The sequence below is a fragment of the Carica papaya genome, chromosome 3 (assembly GCF_054855325.1).
Source record: "Carica papaya isolate Zhongbai chromosome 3, ASM5485532v1, whole genome shotgun sequence".
NCBI classification, from domain to species: Eukaryota; Viridiplantae; Streptophyta; class Magnoliopsida; order Brassicales; family Caricaceae; genus Carica; species Carica papaya.
In genome coordinates, this window is record NC_142311.1 from 25,587,739 (window position 1) to 25,606,241 (window position 18,503).

The 18,503-nt window shown below is 36.3% G+C and overlaps 1 protein-coding gene across 1 annotated transcript in view; it reads right to left on the minus strand.

Moving 5' to 3' along the window:
• The window catches only part of LOC110807706 (lipase class 3 family protein), a 47,551-nt gene extending 37,967 nt beyond the window's left edge, over positions 1–9,584 (minus strand). The window contains exons 1-5 of the mRNA XM_088216327.1: positions 9,221–9,584; positions 8,951–9,089; positions 7,852–8,068; positions 7,671–7,771; positions 6,424–6,545 (exon numbers count right to left, since the gene is read on the minus strand). Coding sequence (XP_088072453.1) covers positions 6,424–6,545; positions 7,671–7,771; positions 7,852–8,068; positions 8,951–9,089; positions 9,221–9,499 — 858 coding nt within the window. The 5' untranslated portion in view covers positions 9,500–9,584. The remainder of the gene's footprint in view (positions 1–6,423; positions 6,546–7,670; positions 7,772–7,851; positions 8,069–8,950; positions 9,090–9,220) is intronic.
• Between the last annotated feature and the right edge of the window lie 8,919 nt (positions 9,585–18,503).

An 18,503-nucleotide genomic window follows, 5' to 3' on the forward strand; every position in this document is an offset into this window, starting at 1 on the left:
TGCTGGTTAGAGATGACACATATGCATTACGAATTCAAAAAATGATCTTGGAGCCAAGAGACGAGGGCAAGATGGAAGAGGTTAGTTGTGTAGTTGTTCTGCCCGTGTGAAAAGCAAGGATGGTGACCAACATAACACTTCCTCGTAGAAAGAATGAAGCTGCAGTCCTTGAGGCAAAAAAGAGAGTACATCTCTGCCCTATACAGACATGCCCCTGTATTATGAAAGATTCCCAGCTAAATTTCAGAATCGCCTGGGAATGGCCTTAAGAGCCTTGGTGCTAGGCATAAACCTAAAGATACATGACCAAGCTTTCTATGCCAAAGCTTACAGCCTTCGAGAAGGGAAATGAGCAGCTGAAACCTGCCAAAGCAGGTTAACACTTAATAGACCTTTCTTCCAAGCCCAACAAGCCAGAAAGTGCAGTTTTTCATGAGGCAGCATAGGGAGTTGACTATCCAACTTATCTTCCTCTTTCACTGACAATCCTCCATGTACTGAATGTTGCTTTAGTTTGGGAGAACCAGTTGTCACATTTTTGTCAACAATGAAGAAAGTGGTCTGGAGAGAAAGTCTAATCCCATTAATCTGCGAAGGATCTTCTTTGGCTTCTCAAGATCTTCTATTACTTCTGGAACCCAGCATGGTCGCAGGAGATGGTCTATAACACAATTTGGTGACTCTAAAAGTGAAGGAATCTCTGTTCAAAGATTTGAGAGGAAGAAATGAAGATGACAGGTGAGACAAGTGTAAGCTTCCAAAGGAAATGGTAAGGTGCAGGATTGAGCAACATGGCTATAAGCTATTCCAATACCATAAAGGCCAAGAGAGAGGGTCAATCTCTCATCAGTGATCTTGTGAAGAACAAAAACAGAGGGGAGGTGATGGCACCATAAAGAGTTGAAAAGGCTAGAACCGCCAGTTGTTGAGAGGAAGGTCAAACCTATTTTGGAAGTATCCAAGCAATGCACACTTATTAGAATAAAAATAATAGAGAAAGAAGATACACAAAGAAGCTTCCATGATAAAGATAAAGAGAAACAGAGAGAGAGTCTATGTCTATGCTTAAGCCCCCTAGAGAGACCTTGAAAAAACTGGATGGCCATCATTTATGATAACGAAAAACAAGGCTGAAGAAATTCATTGAGAAATTTTCAATCACCAATTGATGCCAGGACCATTTGTCCCACAAATATAGGAGGAAAGACCACGTAATAAGATCACGAAGTATGATCTTAAGTCTTTTTACTATCAAATTTACAAAATATTAATTGACCACCCCTCCTATGGAAAGTATATAATCAGATTTAAGGACATTATGGTAAAATACACCCTACATAATTAATGTAATTAATGGTCTATTTCCTTTTCAATTCTAGAAAACTTACATATATAAAATACACATTCAACTATTCTTGACATGGTATCAGAGTTGTAGGTTAAGAAATCTTAAGATTCTTTTATAAACTTTATTAGGCCTTTATTGCAAAAATAAGAAATCCTAAAAGAGGTCAATCTTCATTGCTGGCCATTACAACCTAGCTGACGACAACAATAGACTGGCGATCTCCACCACAAACCAGCCATCATATCTGGACCTACTTAACAGAACCTAATGGCCAAAAGCAGCCGAAGGAACCGTTCAACCGCCAACTACCAGAACCTAATGCCTACACCTGTACAGCACTTGTCCAGCCAGCCTGCCACAACCATGAGCCCAGCCGCCTCAGCCACGCACACAACTAGCCAAAGCCCCTCTTGTTGTTCGCGTCTCTGCCCAGGTCGCTAAGACCCGCGCCATCATCTTCAACTCAGCTGCTCTAGGCGATGATTCTGTCCAGGGCACACAGCACCACCAATTGGTAACATCCTTCTTGTGACCTTTTATTTCACATTATTTGTCCTACAACTTTTAAAATATATCAGAGGTTACATTCTAAAGTACAATTTGTGTCATTTGATAATATACTCATTGCAATTTATAAAGGAACTAGGAAATGCACTAAACATCCCCTTCATTTTATATCATAATTAGTATCATTTGGTAAATGTTATAGTCTCATAAAAATTTTCTTATGAGTTGAATGCGGAATCTAACCCTACACTGTGCCTAAGGCATTATCCTGTGAGAAATGGAAAAATTATATGAATGTTGAAATATTGGCACTAGAGAACTAAACATGGGGAGTTGCAGACTTGCTCAAAGCGAAGAAGTATGTGGGTTTCAAGTGGGTGTGTAGAATAAAAAACAAGGTAGATTGGATAATTGAGAGGTATAAAGCAAGATTTCTAGCAAAAAGCTACATCTAGAACTATGAGATAAATTACCAAAAAACATTCGCACCAATAGATCTTACTATCTTAGCTACTCATTTTGAAAGGTGATTGCAATAGTTCGATGTGAAAAATGCATTCCTACATAGGGATCTGCATAAAGAAATCTGTACGGAGATCCCACTAGGATTGAAAAAGAGGTTGGACCATATGAAGTTCGTAATTTGAAGACAGCATTCTATAGACTTAAAGATTAACTAGAGCATGATTTGGTATATTTACAAAGGTAATGATGGGTTAAGGGTACAAGCAGTCTCAAGGAGATCACTCTACTTATCAAACATTATGAGACAGGAGAAGTTACTGCTCTCCTAATATATGTCGATGACATTATCATAACAGGAGATGATGAAAAAGAGAAAATGATGCTCAAGTAACATCTGTCTAGAGTATTTGAAACCAAGAAGTTCTAAATTGAAGTACTTTCTGAAAATTGAAGTTGTCCGTTCAAAATTAGAAATCTTCATCTCCCAATAAAAATGTATTCATGGCCTGCTAAGAGATAAGGACAAACTAGCATCTACGCTAACTAGTACTCTTATAGGTCTCAATCATAAACTAGGACTGGTAAATAATGATACATCAAAAAATAAGGAGATTTATCATATATTAGTTGGAAGACTGATAAATCTATCACGCACAAGAGTAGACATTGTCTATGCAGTAAGTATTATAAGTTATTGCATAATTCTAAATAAGTACATTTACAGAAAATCTACAAAGTGATGCATTACCTAAAAAGGTCATCCAGGAAAAGGATCATGTTTATAAATAATGACTAGGTTGCTTTTAGAAGCCTATACGAATGCAAACTATGCTGAGTCAGTAGTAGACTAAAGATCTACCATGGGTTACTGCACTTTTCTTGGGGTTAACCTAGTTACAAGGAGTAAAAAGTAAAATATAATTACAAAATCAAATGCAGAACTAGAATTCCAAACAAAGACTCACGGTAGGATATTTGAAAATCAAGTGGGAAACTGCATGGGCCTATATTGTGATAACAAACCAACCATAAGCATTACCTATAATCTGGTACAATATGACAAGACCAAACATACTAAAGTTAACAGACATTTCATCAAAGAAAAACTAGACAGTGATTTAATATATATCCCATACATGCCGACTAGTTCAAAACTTGTAGATATATTGACTAAAAATCTGAGTAATTTAGCATTCTAGTCTATCATTGGCAAGCTGAAGATGAACAATATCTAGTACCCAGCTTGAAATGGAGTATTAAAGAAAATTTATAATTGTATTAAAAAGTATTAGAGTAAAATACACAATATATAATTAATGTAATTAATGGTTTATTTCCTTTTTTATTATAGAAAATTTGTATATATAGGGTTGTGAGATTCAAAAAAATACAAATTTAATCATTCTTGATAGAAATCATACATCAAAAAAATTATTAATGACAAAAACATCAAGGCTTTGACACCTCCACAAAAGTTGTTATGCATCCCCAACAACAGCAAGCATCACCTTGCTCAATCTACTATTAACACTTTAGCTTGACCACTCCCTCCACTTTAAGAACAAGGATCAAGAAAGTAGCAATAATGTGAACGAAAAATTGTCCCATATCATGGAATTCCTTGAACATCTCGAAAGCATCACCTTCAGCAGTTTCCAACTCTGTTGGATAAAAGCAGTCAATTAAGTATAAGGCTTGAAACCTTTATTTCCGTTACAGGACTGAAGGGTCTAGTTTCTTCTTCTGAAATATATAAAGGTAGAATATGATGCAATGAATGAACTAAAAGGGCCAGTATAGAGTTTTACAGTCACTTCACATAGAACCTGATGTTTGAAACTGCTAGGACATATGATATGTTAGAGCATTATTGAAGATGAGATTCAGTGTGCCTTTTTCCTCCTGTTCCTCTCCTTCATAATCTGAATGGCTAGGATATTGGTGAGTGGATCACCTGTGAACACCTAGTTCCATCTATTCCCCTTGTATTGGAAAACACAAGATAAAGGACATTCGTCCAGGACACTATCTTCAAGCTCTACCCTGCTCTCAATACAAGTATTACCACCCTTCTCACCACTCCATTTGTTGGTAAATCCCTCAGCCCACCTATCTAATCTTTCACAAATTATGCACCACCTGGCTGGAGAAAGCCCCTAATTTCATCTCTTAGAAACATATTACGTTTAGTTTCGATGTTGACATGCATTATGTAACTACCACCTTTTGGTTGGATTGTTAGGATCCTTATCTAATTACCACCTTTTTGTTTGGATTGTTAGGATCCTGCACAAAGTAAGAAATAATTTTATTTAACATACTGCAACAATTGATGCTCCTCCTTTCTTTCTCTTCTTCCCCTTATTTGACCTATCATAATTAATTGTTGAGTCTTTTCAATTCTCTAATCCCTGTCTACCCCAATCTTTCTTTCATTAGTTGAGCTTGGTTTACCCATGCTCCGCTTTGTGACCATTTTGGCCATCAGTCTAGTTGTTCCTGGAAGTGGCAAGGAAGGGTGGTGAGGAACCAAGTCAGGTGAAGAATTATCTGATTTAAGAATGAACATTAAGTCTTCCAATTAGACTAATGGAAAAGAAAATGAACACAATGCTGGTAATATTTTTGGATCATGTGGTAAGCGGCTTGAAAGTCTAAGTACTGCCAAACACGCTTTAAAGAATTGAAATATTTTATGATTGGTTCATTATCTTGAGAAATATCACCAAGCCTCAAAGTGAGTTCATACACTTGAGATTGGTTACTCAAATCAGAGTGCATTTGGGTAACATTATTCGGTAGTTCTTTGGCAGTAGTGTAGCATATGTAATTAGAATTAACATCCCCCTCTATAGAATTCAAAATCTATGCCATAACTATGGAATTTTATATCTCCCAGGTGCATGCGATGGATTCGCACTGGCTGGTTCCAAAGTAGCACCTGTAAGGCAACCAATTTTCCTCTTCCTCTATGTAAATCCAAACTGACTATAGTCAACGTAAAAAATTATCACCGTTAAGACTAATGTTAGTAATTTGGATTGGATGAGTTCCAGAGTTAGAGGAAACTCAAGGATTATGGGTTTGGTTAATATTATGTGGTGGCAAGGAGTGAGCAATCAAAATTTCTGACATACTGGAGGTTTATTAATGTTGTGATGGCTATGGCAATAACTTTTTAGAGTTTAGTCAAAAAAAAAAGTTCAGCTCTAATACCACGTTGTCGAGAGGAAAATAGAGAAATAAATATTTGATTTTAATTTTCTCTGATTCTATATTCACACCTTCTACGGTCTTACTTATAGTATGAGGAGATCTTATACGAAAGACAACTAATTACACCAAAAATCCTATAAATTCTCCCATCCATTGTTCCCTATTAATTACAGAGATACTATTAGAAACTAAATTGATATATAAACCTTAAGAATTTGTACACTAATTACAAAATTTCCAACAAATATTAAGATATTTAGCTTATTTAGAAACTACTAATCGATAGGTTTATGAATTGTATAAGTTTTTATTCCCTATTTAAATACTCTATTATAGGGTATTCCAATTAGTTAGCTTATTTTCCTAGTTTCTAAAATTCTTAGTTACACGTAAGAATTCCTATTTTTATTTTATTTAAGTGTCTACGAATTGGATACCCTAACTCAGTTATTTGATAAACTATTTCCGATTACCAATGTTTTGTTTGAGTTAGTGATTTGATCCTTGAAATCCAAGATGTCCTTCTGTCTCTTGTTCTTTATGTCTACTTAATATTCTTCTATTCTTTCTTTAAAGTCTTTACCTTTATCCTCTATTTCCCTCTATCTATCTAGTCTTCTATTCCCTTCCATCATACTTTCTCTTCATTTCTCTACATTGTAGGATAATTGTAGTTCTACCATTAGTTGCCTTATCTCATTAAGAGTTCTTGGTTTCACTTATTTTTTGACTGTGTATCTTGTGCTAGATGAAGACGATTTGGGGAACAATTTAGACATTTTGGTTTTTGGGTTTCTGGATGTGGACAGCAATGATTTGGCGACTGTTAACTTATACTCTTTTAATCTCAAGAAAAAATAGTCAAACAAAATGGTCTATAAGAATACCGTGTAGGCAGCTTCCGCAAATTTGTGGAAGGTAGCAGCCCCCACTAGGTGTTCTTCAGGTGCCTCTATAAACCCTTCATAGGATGTGGTGGGTCGGTTATTCCTCTGCAGCAAAGCTAAACCTGAATAATACAGTTTATAACATCACTGAAAGTACAGAAATTTCTAGCATGAAATCAAGAAAGAGTTACTTGTCATAAATTAATGACAATTGGACTAGCAAGTGAAAGACAAGACCAAAAGGAGAATTCTCCCCATAAAGGAGATAGGAGCTTTTTGTAATGAGAAAAACTTTCTTCCCAAAAAATCAACTAAATGATAGTTACATTTTCATCATCCTGATGCTAATGAGGCTTATAGAAAGAACCTAGAAACACCCAACTTTTTTATCTGTGACACAGTAGTTGAATGTTTATGTTTTCAAGAACTAGATTTCTCTTATTTGATATTTAGTGAAATAGCAAACAAACAACTTTATTCTCAGTAACCCCCACAACAGCCAGAACAAAAGGTATATTCAAATGATGTAACACAGCAAAATAAGGGTTGAAAAGACCAAAAAAAAAAGATAAATTAATCCAGAATCATATGGATTAGCAACAACCACAATAACAGAATTATCACCACCACTTGCTATCTCCTTTGCCCCAAGGGTATAGAGTCAGAGGAATAGTAGTACCTCCTCTTTGCTATCTCATGATGCAGTTTGGACCTACAGCAAATGATAATCGGAGAAATTCCCTTTTATATACTCCAATAATTGGAGAAATCATATCAATTAAAAGAAGACGTACGTACTGCAATTGTAAATATCTTTTGGAGAAATGATATTAGATAAAAGAAGAAATTTAGTGCCTTCTAAATCTGAATATATCTTTCACCTATTTATCCTTGAGTTGAAGAAAATATAACACCTAAAAAGGAAGCTTAAAGTAATGTTCCTTATACCATGTGCCACGTTCTCTCTATTATGGTCTTCAGAATTCAAACCACCACTTATTGAGTACTACAAAACTAAGCTACATATATCTCAAGAATCTAATACATATAAGAGGCATCCAACTCCAACACTAGCCAACTCAAAAAATTTGCTCTTCTCATATACCCTTGTTGTGAATGTTTTTTGGAGAAATCGTAACAGATTAAAGAAGACATACATACTAGCTTCAATCATGTAGTTTTGAAGAAATACAAGAAGCAGAGACATGCAACTGATGATGATATGTGACAGAATTTTCAGTACTGACCTGCTAAAAGTTCTAAATGACCAGTGCCTGTTGCACGATAAGCAACTAGATCACCCAATAATCGTGCTACTGAGTACACTTCATCTTCCTCAGCCACACTCCTGGAAAAATAAATTCTCTGAAAATTGCAAACAAACATCAATGAATAACTTATAATAACCAAAAATGCAGAAAGACACACAAGTATTGGATGCGTCCCAGACAGCATAAAGCCTCCCGAATGCCATGATCAAATACTTCATGATAGTGAGCTTTCCATACATCATCTTCAGTTGCATAAAAAGATCTCCACCTTAGAACATCAGAGCCTGTAAAACATTGCACTACTGCAACAAAACAGACCATGAACATTAACAAAGGCAGCAATTTTGCCTTCCATCTGCTACCATTTGAAATTCCTGCATCACATATATTGACAACCATGTGATCAAATGAGAAATTAGAATAGATCAATCAGATAGAGAGAAAGGGAGAGATACAATTTCTTAGAAGAAAACTGAAAACATTAATTCTAAAGGCTAAACCTTTACAGTTTGGCTCTAGGCTTTGCAGCCAATAGACGTACATTCAATAAGTCCTCCACCTCAATTCAAGTTAAGGGCTAGTTATTTATTTTTAATTTGACCAGCAACAGAAAAAGCTCAAGGCTACTTTCAGCCAGAATAAAACATATTTGTGAGATATATATCACAATGGAAGTAGAGCTTATATCTAGATTTACATCTGCCCTAAACAGAATACTCAACACCTGCATTCCTAGTACGAGAACAGGCATCATTCTAGTCCTGTTTGAAATGTCCTACAGCGGACATATAAAAACTAGGTCTAGAACCCATTGGTTCTGCAGCAAACCTACTGCTATTGGCCATAGTTAAACGTAAAGATTGCCTAATCCTGAGCAAAACAGAATAGACAACAAAAGTAACAAGAAAATGAGCAGCAAGTAATCATTTATGCATGATGCAAACTGTTTGTTTTCCTTTCCTTGTCCAAAGGATGCACACAAAAGGATATTTAATATTACAACATGTCAACACCAATTATACGAGCAAACGAAGGCCAGAGACAGAATTCTGGTTACTGCTTTATGCTCAAGATAATTCAGTATCGATCACTAGATCATATTATAAAAAGAAACAATCATAATATGATTTCAATATTTAGGGGAGAAGTAAAAGTATCCAAAACTTAAGACTCAAATAATACCAAAAAAAAAAAGAGTAAGAAAGGAAAGCTTAATATGAAAAGGGCAGAAAATTAAAGTTAATATGTCATTTTACCTAACAAACAGTCCCTGGGCAATCCATCACGGGAAACATTTTCAACAACATGGAACATAAGGTAAGCGGCCCCCAAAAATTGCAGAGCTGTAACTAGAAATCCAAACCGGCTCCAACAAACCCATGTCTTGTATCTCATCTGTTCATTAAGAAATGGAAAAGAAACCCCATTAGAGATGTAGAAATCAAGTGCAGTAGATTCAAAGCAGACGTACGTATGATATAACATAAAACACATTACAACTATCCAGAATAGGGAGGTTAAAATACCCGTCTATGGTGGCGGAGAGCGGCGTCAACGACTTCGGTCTGCAACGGAGAATCGGTGATGGCTTCAGCGATAACGAGCTGCGCAATGCCGGTCTTGATCATGGTGGCGATCTTAACGGCGGCAGCGAAGGAAACAGCTCCGATTGGGAAAAGGTTTATAAGGTCACAACCTGAGGATGAAACAACGAGGAGAGCGGTGCCGACTATGAACACCACCAAATTAGCAGCGGCCAGCACCAGCGTCGTCCTTCTTACGGTTTGAAGCCTCGGTTTCCACATTTTCTCCCCATGTCATACGCAACAAGAACACATTGTTCTCCCTTTTATCTCTTTCTTTTATTCATCGCAGTTAGAGAAAATGCAGATATAAATTAGACAGCCATACTTGGAAAATAAATAGAGTTTTATATTATTTTAAGGAAAAGAATTAGTTTTATAATATTATTAACGAAAATATATTAAAACCATGTTTGTTAAAAATTAATAAAGAAATTAAATAATTCGGGAGAAATACAGAAAATAAAAGGAAAGAAATTCAAGAGAGTAATTTATTGTAGTATAAAACTATTAAGTCAAAGGGTGTGGCATGCAGCGATACGTACGTTGCATGAGAGAAGCATTTAGGCTTTTTTTTATTTCTCTACTGGACACACGCAAAACGACACCGTTTTGTTTGTGCACTTTCGAAAAATTTTGCTTCCCGTTAAGAGAAAAAGGACCTTAAAAAGCCTTCCTGCATAGATATATAGAAGATGATATCTATAAGCCAGCCCTTACTAATTCACAAAGGGTATAATTCACAAGCATTAGCCATTGGAGTTGCTCCTTTTAATCTCGTCTATACATTGTTTATCTTCAAAAAAAAAAATTATATTTTTCTTTTTAGTTTAATTTATGTGATTATATAATTATCATAAGGAAATTCTCCAAATATTATCTACATTAATGTCTTAACTCTTAAACTCATTTGTGATGTCAAATATTTTGAGGCACTTTTCTATTCTATGGATATAGAGATAATGTTCAAGGAAGGTAATTCAATTGTTAATTAGAAAAAAAAATCTATAAAATTTTTTTTTTTACAAAAATATATTATAAAAACTGTTCTACTCAAATGGATACTGGTCCTTTCTTAATAAGAAAAAGAAAAAGAATAATAATAGCTAATCTAATAATTTCTTATACAAATAAATAATAGCAAACTATAATTTAGCATAATCACCTACTTTAATCTTACATTTATAGTGAATTATACTTTTTAGTGTGATAAAATAATTATTAAAATAAATAATTGGAGAACTATAATATCCATCAAAATTGATCTTTAATACAACTATCAAAAGAACATTTCAATATGTTAAGTAGATTTTGCACTCTAGTCAATGGTTTGTCTTCCACTTTCTTTTTAGTGTTTCTTTGATGTGGGTAAGTGGTTGTCCTGATCTCTGCCGTTCAATGAGTTAATTTGTTGTATACTTGATATTGAATATGTTTCCATAATAATTTACAAAAATCAATAGCTGATTTTACACAAAAAGTGAATATAAGAATTTACAAATTCCATTATCAAAATCCTCTAGTTGTAATTTTTCTTTTATAATTTTATCTATCTTTATGGCTTCTCTTATTTATTACAGTGCAATAATGTCAACATGTATGTATTTGCGCTCTAATATGATATTTGATCTAATAATAAAATATATTTAATTTAAATATTATTTAAAATAAAAATATATTCTCATAAAACAACTCTCAATTTATGTCAAATATACAAAAAGATTATACTATTTCTTATAAGAATAAGTTACAAATTTATTTTATAATACCATCAGTGCGGAGACGGGGTCGACAAAATGATATCATTCATTTATTATTTACTACTCATTGTTATGTATTTAATTCCTATATTTATATTATGCAATTATTTTCTCTTATAGTTTAATATTTAATCTCCTAATTCATTGTATTTCTAATATTGCTTATTAAAAAAAAAAAGGAACAACATAGTAACATGTGATAAAAGAACTACTATAATATTATTGGGAATTGACGATATTTAAAGGCAGTCCTTTAAATTATTGCATGTCAATATTTTATGTACCTTACAATTAAAAGTGTTATTTTAGTTGCCATAAAAACACAGTATATCTATGTATATAAGCATATGTATGAGGAAAATTGTAACAGCCCCGGAAATTTAAAATGGAATGTATATTAAAAATATCAAATGCGGAAGCGAAGTCAAAAATTCGATTAACATCCCTTACACTAAAACCAAAAACGTGCTCACAATATAAAAGATCAAACTACCTAACGGAGAAACTTGAAAGTAAAAGCTACAAATATGACTATGGAGTCTTTAGGCGTTCCCTTCGTCGTCCTCCTGCGGAACCGGCTCGGGAACAATGTCTTCCTGATCTGAAATGATTAAATAAGGAATGAGCTACACTAGCTCAGTAAAGACATCACGATATCTCACCGTCACGGAGGTAAAGGTGGGTAGAAAACACAAAAAGACCAATGGAGCATAATTTACAACAAAACCTTTTATCAATAATAAAACCTTTACCATTCACTTATCTCGGTGAAATTCATAAGACAATATACGAAAGCAATAACATCATCATCATCATGAAATCATATATAGATTGTATAACGTAATACTTATCAAGCCTTTCGTAATTCAATCGTTACACAACATATTTTCCTTATTTACCAGCCCACTAGTATCCGTGGGGATCCATAGGGTCCCGCTACCCGTTAACCTTTAACACTTGAAATCATATTCCAGGGCCGTCCCCATACCCCGTCCGGTATGAGCGCCAAAACACATAAGATCTCCATACCCCGTCCGGTATGGGAGACCACAATCCCGGTAAGGTTCCCTACGGACCCGGTCCGTCCACCATCTCTCAGGATATCTAGTCAGGCTGACCACATTATACAATTACCCATTTACATAATCTTTCATTCTCCTTTCCCTCAGTCAGCATTATCAATCCACATACAAACAAGCAAAACGGTAATTTATGCCAAACAGATAACATACAGCATCAATATCCCAGTCGTTCAATCCATAATCAGTAAAACAGTAAAATATGCACACGAAACTATAAAATGAAAAACATCAAACCTCATATTGCATTTAAAACTGTAAAACAGGCCAAGTAACAGTTAACCGACAAACACACTAGACTCGGGCTCCATTAGCGACCTTAAGCAATTTCACACATTCGTTGATTCATGAAATATCGTTTTATCATTTATTGAACTTTAATACCGTGATAGGAGATAGGGTGAGGGGTCCTTACACGTTTCGGGGTCTGAACACGGCTTCACAGTGTGCCTACAGGCTATCCCTAATTTTTCCTTAATTTTTTCTGGGGAACTGAAACGCACTACTAGTACCTGCACTTGTTCCAAAAAATCCCAAATTAGGCCCAGGGCCCCTTTCGGCCAATATCGCATTTCCGGCACGGCGGATCCGCCGTACTCCAGCAACGGCGCCGCCGCTTGCGGCGGCGATTCACCTCGGTTTGGCCATTTTCAGCCGTTTCCGACCGAATTCGGCCACACTTGCATCGATACTTGCGATTAAACAACTCTAGGGCCCTCGGGGGGCCAAAAAATTACGAAAAACTGAAGCTTACCGGCGACGGTGCTCTCGGGTGCGGCGGCTCTCCGGTGAAGTTCGTGTTTTGGTGATTCGGCTCCGATCAACCTGTAGAGAAAAGAATGGTGATCACGGTGATATAAAAATTGCATTAAGCGGAGGCCGAGAAGGACCTCATCGGAGGCAAAAACCGAGGAGGGGCGCGGCGGCACCGCTGGGCTTCGGCCGTTTGGCCGGGATTTTGGCTCCGATTTGGCCACAGGGGAAATCATCGTGGAAAAACGAGTCAAGGGTATGAAATTTACCTCGATCGGCGGTCGGAAATCCCTCCGGTGCGGCGGCCGGCTTCTGGTTCGTCTTCTCCGGCGAGGGCAGGCGGCTAGGGTTTGTGGTCTGGTGTGGGGGTCTTATTTATACCCTTTTGCCTTTTGATATCAGCCGTCCATTTTGATTTAATCTGGGCCGTCCGTTTTTGATTGAATCTGGGCCGTCCGTGTGATTGCATCTGGGCCGTCCGATCGCACGTTCGATCTGGACCGTCCGATCGCGCATACGCGGATCGCCAACGTGGCCCGTCTTGGATCAACGTGGTCTTGCCACGTGGCAGGTCCCGGTTGGCCGGTACTGCTGACTGAGTCTGCTGACGTGGCTGCTGACGTGGCCCCCCCCCCCTTTTTTTTTTTTTTTTTTTTTCCTTCTTCAATTTCCCGGGCGCTACAAAACTCTTGGCTTAAGCTCCTGCTTCTATTTTTGCTGCCAAATGGTAAAAATTTGATCAGACACAAAAAAATAAACTTTTTAACTAAAACTAAAAGCTATTTTTTAGTTTTATTTTTTTATAAAGATGAAAATTAAAAGTTAGAAGTATATGATTTTGACAAATAATTTTTTATATATGAGATAAATATTATTTTTTATATATATTTGTTAACTTTATGAATGAACCGAAATTAAAGCAAAAGGACCGGAAAATGAACCGAAAATTGCGAAGAAAAATAGGTGGTTGATGAAATTGAAAATAGTTTTGAAAAAAATGGGTGAAAATTTGGGATTTTAGGGTATTTTTAAAAGAAAAATAAAAAATTAGAGGTCAAAATGTAATTTTAAAAAATGTGACACGTAAGACGCCCAGTCAGCAGCCCCAACAAATCGGAGCGCGTTGCGTGGTAAGGCGCGCTGGCGTGGTGCCACGCGGAAGGCCACGTTGGCAATCCGCGTGACCGCGATCGGATTGTCTAAATTTTTTTCTGTGCGTGTGCACGGTCTAGATCTGTTTTCCCTTTAAACGCGATCATACGACCTAGATCAAATCACGATGAACAGTCCAAATTTTTTGACTTTTTCGGCCAAATCGAAGCCGCTTAACGTATTTTCTCATAGGAATGAGTACAAAATCAGCTGAAATCGGTTAAAACTGGCCGAAAACGGCCAACCCAAGGTATACTACCAAAAAATTTTTCATACCTTAATTTTTTGTGATAGATCTACAAGATAATTGAAATGTCAGAAAAATAAATGATCAAGAGCTTATATAGTGCGTAGTTTCTATAACATCCCGGGTTCGGATAATTAGTCTTGTAATAGTAAATCGAATTTTTTAAAAAATGATAATAATAATAAGAATAAAAATTTTCATTTATTATGAAAATGCAAAAATAATGAAGAAAAAAAAAATTCATTTCGGACCTTTTTGAAACAAATTTCAAAAATCAAGGCCAACTTATAAAATAAAGGGGGGACTCACTTGAAAGAAACTTGTAAAAATCGGGGTCATTTCGTAAATTAAAGGACATGGGTCACGTAGGACGGCCACGTCAGCAGCACAGGGAATCAGGATGCACCATGTGACAACCGTGCCAGCAGGCAGCTTCACGCTTGGTGATCCACGTGCTTGAAGGATTAAACAACTTGGATTCATTCTCGCTCGAACAAACAGTCAGATCGCGATCCCACCTCAATTGGAACGAACGACCCCCATGATGGATCCAATGGCCACGTGATCAATGGCTCAAATTCGCAGGATTGATCGATAGAATGGCCTAAAACGCGTATCAGAGGGAAATCTGGGATGCCATAAATAGGCTTGATCGGATGGCTCCCATTGCTCCACGCGAACTCAAACGAATGACCCAGGTTAAAGAGAGAGAGGTATTTAAACCTCTTTTTTGTCGGCCTCCAAAACTCTAGCCACCAAGTTGACCAGAGAAGAAGAAGCAGAGGGCACTGGAGGGAGCTCAGGCGTTGGAGGAACGATTGTGCCGCCGTGTCAAAAGCTGAAAAACGACGCTAGTAAGCACGATTTTCTCTCATTCTTCTTATTTTTCCGTTCTAAACCATTTAAAACTATTTTTGATGTAGAATAACCCAAGAAAAGCTGCAACCCGAGGGAGTAGATGACAGAGTGTAGTTGTGTTGCCTTGTTGGAGGCCAAACCAACGCCGGTAAGACCAAAATTTATTTTTTTTCCTGTAAAATACTTCATATCCATGATTTAAGCTAATTGCCACCATAACCCTGCTAGTTTTGACCTAATTAAGGGAGATGGGCACCAAGGAAGACGAACCAGACGGCGGAGCTCAGTTGCACTGTTGTGCTGGAACTCCAAATCGACCTCAATGAGTTTTGTTTGCTCCTTTTTGTTGCTTTTTATGTATTTCCACACCGTTTTGATGCATGTTTCCTAATTCTACCAAAAAAACTCAAAGAAATTCGTGTGCAGGGAGCCGCCGCTAACCGTAGTTGAGAGGCGGTGTTCTGGTCTCTAATCTAGTTTAATAATTCCTCAACCTTTTTTCTTGTTATGGTTAAATCAAAGTCTAATTGATAATAATTTTATGATTCCTCGATGATTAAATACAAGTTGCCGATGGAGCCAGTTAACAGATTTGTTTATGTTCATCATTAGTTCTATTTGTGTTATCTATTCGTTATTTTTATCTCTATTTTTATTTTATTTTATTTACTTATTTTATTTTATTTTCATTTCCATTATTTATCTACTTAATTTGCAATTTTCTATTTCTTTTAAGTTGTTGTAATATGTTTCCATTCTTATTTCGTTATGTCCATCTGGAACCAATGTATTAACCACACATATTGAATTGTTGCATTTTATTTCATTCTGTTTTATTTTGTATTATTTAATTCTAGTTTATTTCATTATCATATTTTACTTTGTTTAATTTCACCTTGATAATAATGAAAAATATGCATGCATAAATCGATGTCATTGAATAAAAATGCTTATCGGGTATCATGAGAAAGAGTATACGAATTTGGTACATAGAGTGAACCCTATCGTAGACATATCCTCCGTCATACGGGATTAAAAAGTCCCATACCGAAAGGGGTTGGGAGTTAATTAATTTCGCTCATACTGGATGGGGTATTGAGACGGTCTTTAATTTGTGACGCCTATTAGTGGATGGGGTATGAGGACGACTGATCATTTAAGAAGGAAGTGTTTATGAATCCATGCATAATAGGGATCTATAAAGACCCGAAACCTTAAAGAAAAGAATATATATTACAATAGTGGAAGCGAATAGTAATTTAGGGTTTACATTCCTTACACAATAGATTGGAGTGCCCAATAACACTACGGGAATGTCCCTTTTATAACAGTTCATAAAAATGAGATAAATGGTTGAAAACAAAGAAATAAAAGTCTTATGGGGTTAACCTCCACTAGTAACTTTGATGAGATCTGGGAGGTAACCTTACTTGCAACCCTTCTACTATTCAAGATCTGGATCTTGGTCTTCTTGATATAAAATAGTTAATAGGAGAGTGAGCTACACTAGCCCAGTAAAAATATCACACTAATCATTGGTACGTAAATTGAAGATTGGTAAAAATTATAAAATAACCAATAGAGCTATTAATTTAGGTAAATTCATTTAATATAAAACTTTCATTCCATACTTATCACTATGAGTTCCCAAAATCGGCCTATGAAGACAATAACTCAAATAACATTGTGATTTCATATCTAATGAGCAAGGATAGTGACTTACCCTTTTACCTACTTATTAGTACCTCTGAAGGTTCATAGGGATGTCCCCCTACGCGTGAACCCAATAACCAATTTATCATTTAACCGGCTGTACTCATACCCTGTCTGGTAATAGGTGTCAGACATACCATCGCATTGATATCCCGTCGGTATAAGAGTGAACCATATCTCCCAAACTCTTCTAGTATGAGACTTCTCAACCCTGTTCGACTGAGGTAATGTCTACGGTAGGATTTTTCCTATGTAACGAGTTTGTCCATCCTTTTCCAATGCACCCAGTAAGCCTCTCATACATAGATTCACACTATTAATCAATCACCAATTATATATCAACATTCCATATTTATAAATCAGTAGTAAATCATATAAAGAGACGGTACATAAATCAAAAGAACATAATTGAGACATTTATTGTAAAATGATCCAACAAATGGGGGGCTATGCAGTTAGGTAAATTAAATAACGAAGAAAGCAATTAAAAGTAACAATTTAACACACACAATATAATAGTAAATATTTTAGGAAGAATAGGAGAAAATAAAAAGTAACAAGGCCAAATACGTACTGATCAGTTTCACCTCCACTAGTGATCTGTAATTAATTTTAGGATTTTTTAATTTTCTTAAAATACTGCATTATTGATTATTAAGCTTTAATTTATCATAACAAAGAAAAAGATGAGGGATTTTTACCTCGAATCGGTGTTCGAAATACTGTACTTTCCACTGTGCCTCTTGACGGTCTTTGGGTTTCTTCGATTTTTTCTGTAGAAATTAAAATACCCGTCACGTATCCAAAAATACCCTAAAAGATCAAAATAGGCATTTTAAAACCTTTTCGACCAAATTTAGGGTTCCGACATGGCGGCGCCACCGTGTTCGGCACTTGCACCGCCGCCCAAGGTGGCGATTCACATTGGGCTGGCTGGTTTTGATTGGTTTAGGCTGGTTCTGGCTCGTTTTGTACATAAACCTACAAAAAAACCAAGTTAGGAGGCTTCAGTTGGCCAGAAAAAGCAAAAAATCGAAACCCTACCGGCGGAAGGTCACAGATGCGGTGGCTTCACCGGTCCTCTTTTGCGACCGAAGTTCTCTTTTGGTTAACCTGCACCAGAAAGTGACAGAGAATATAATGGTCAAAAAATTACATAAAACAAGAAATGGAAAGGGGGTCATCGAAGAGAATTTTGAATTTTTGGTCGTGGCAGCTAGGCTAAACTTTTCCCATGGTTTTTGGCTCTCTTGTTAGCCCTTTGGCTCTGATATGGCCATAGGGAGACTCGAGATTGAATTATGCGCAGAAAGGAGAAAATTTTACCTCTCTCAATAGTCAGTGATGGCTCGAGTGCGATGGTGACAGTGTCCCTCCAGCAACCTATCTTCCCTTCGATTGCCCTCCTTCTTTTTCTTTTCTACTTAGGTGTTGACTATGGTTTTGGGGCCGACTGAAGAGAGGTTTAAATACCTCTCTTCTCTCCTATCCTAACTATTTATCCGTGTCGATATAGGGCAAAGAGAGTCGTTCGATCATTGCCTGTTTAGGCTGATTATATGGGCTAATTTGGGTAATCTATTGCTATCAATCTCATTCGTCTATCGTGATCAATCTCATCTGTCTAATCGCATCTGAAAAAAAAAACAATTTGAACCATTCGT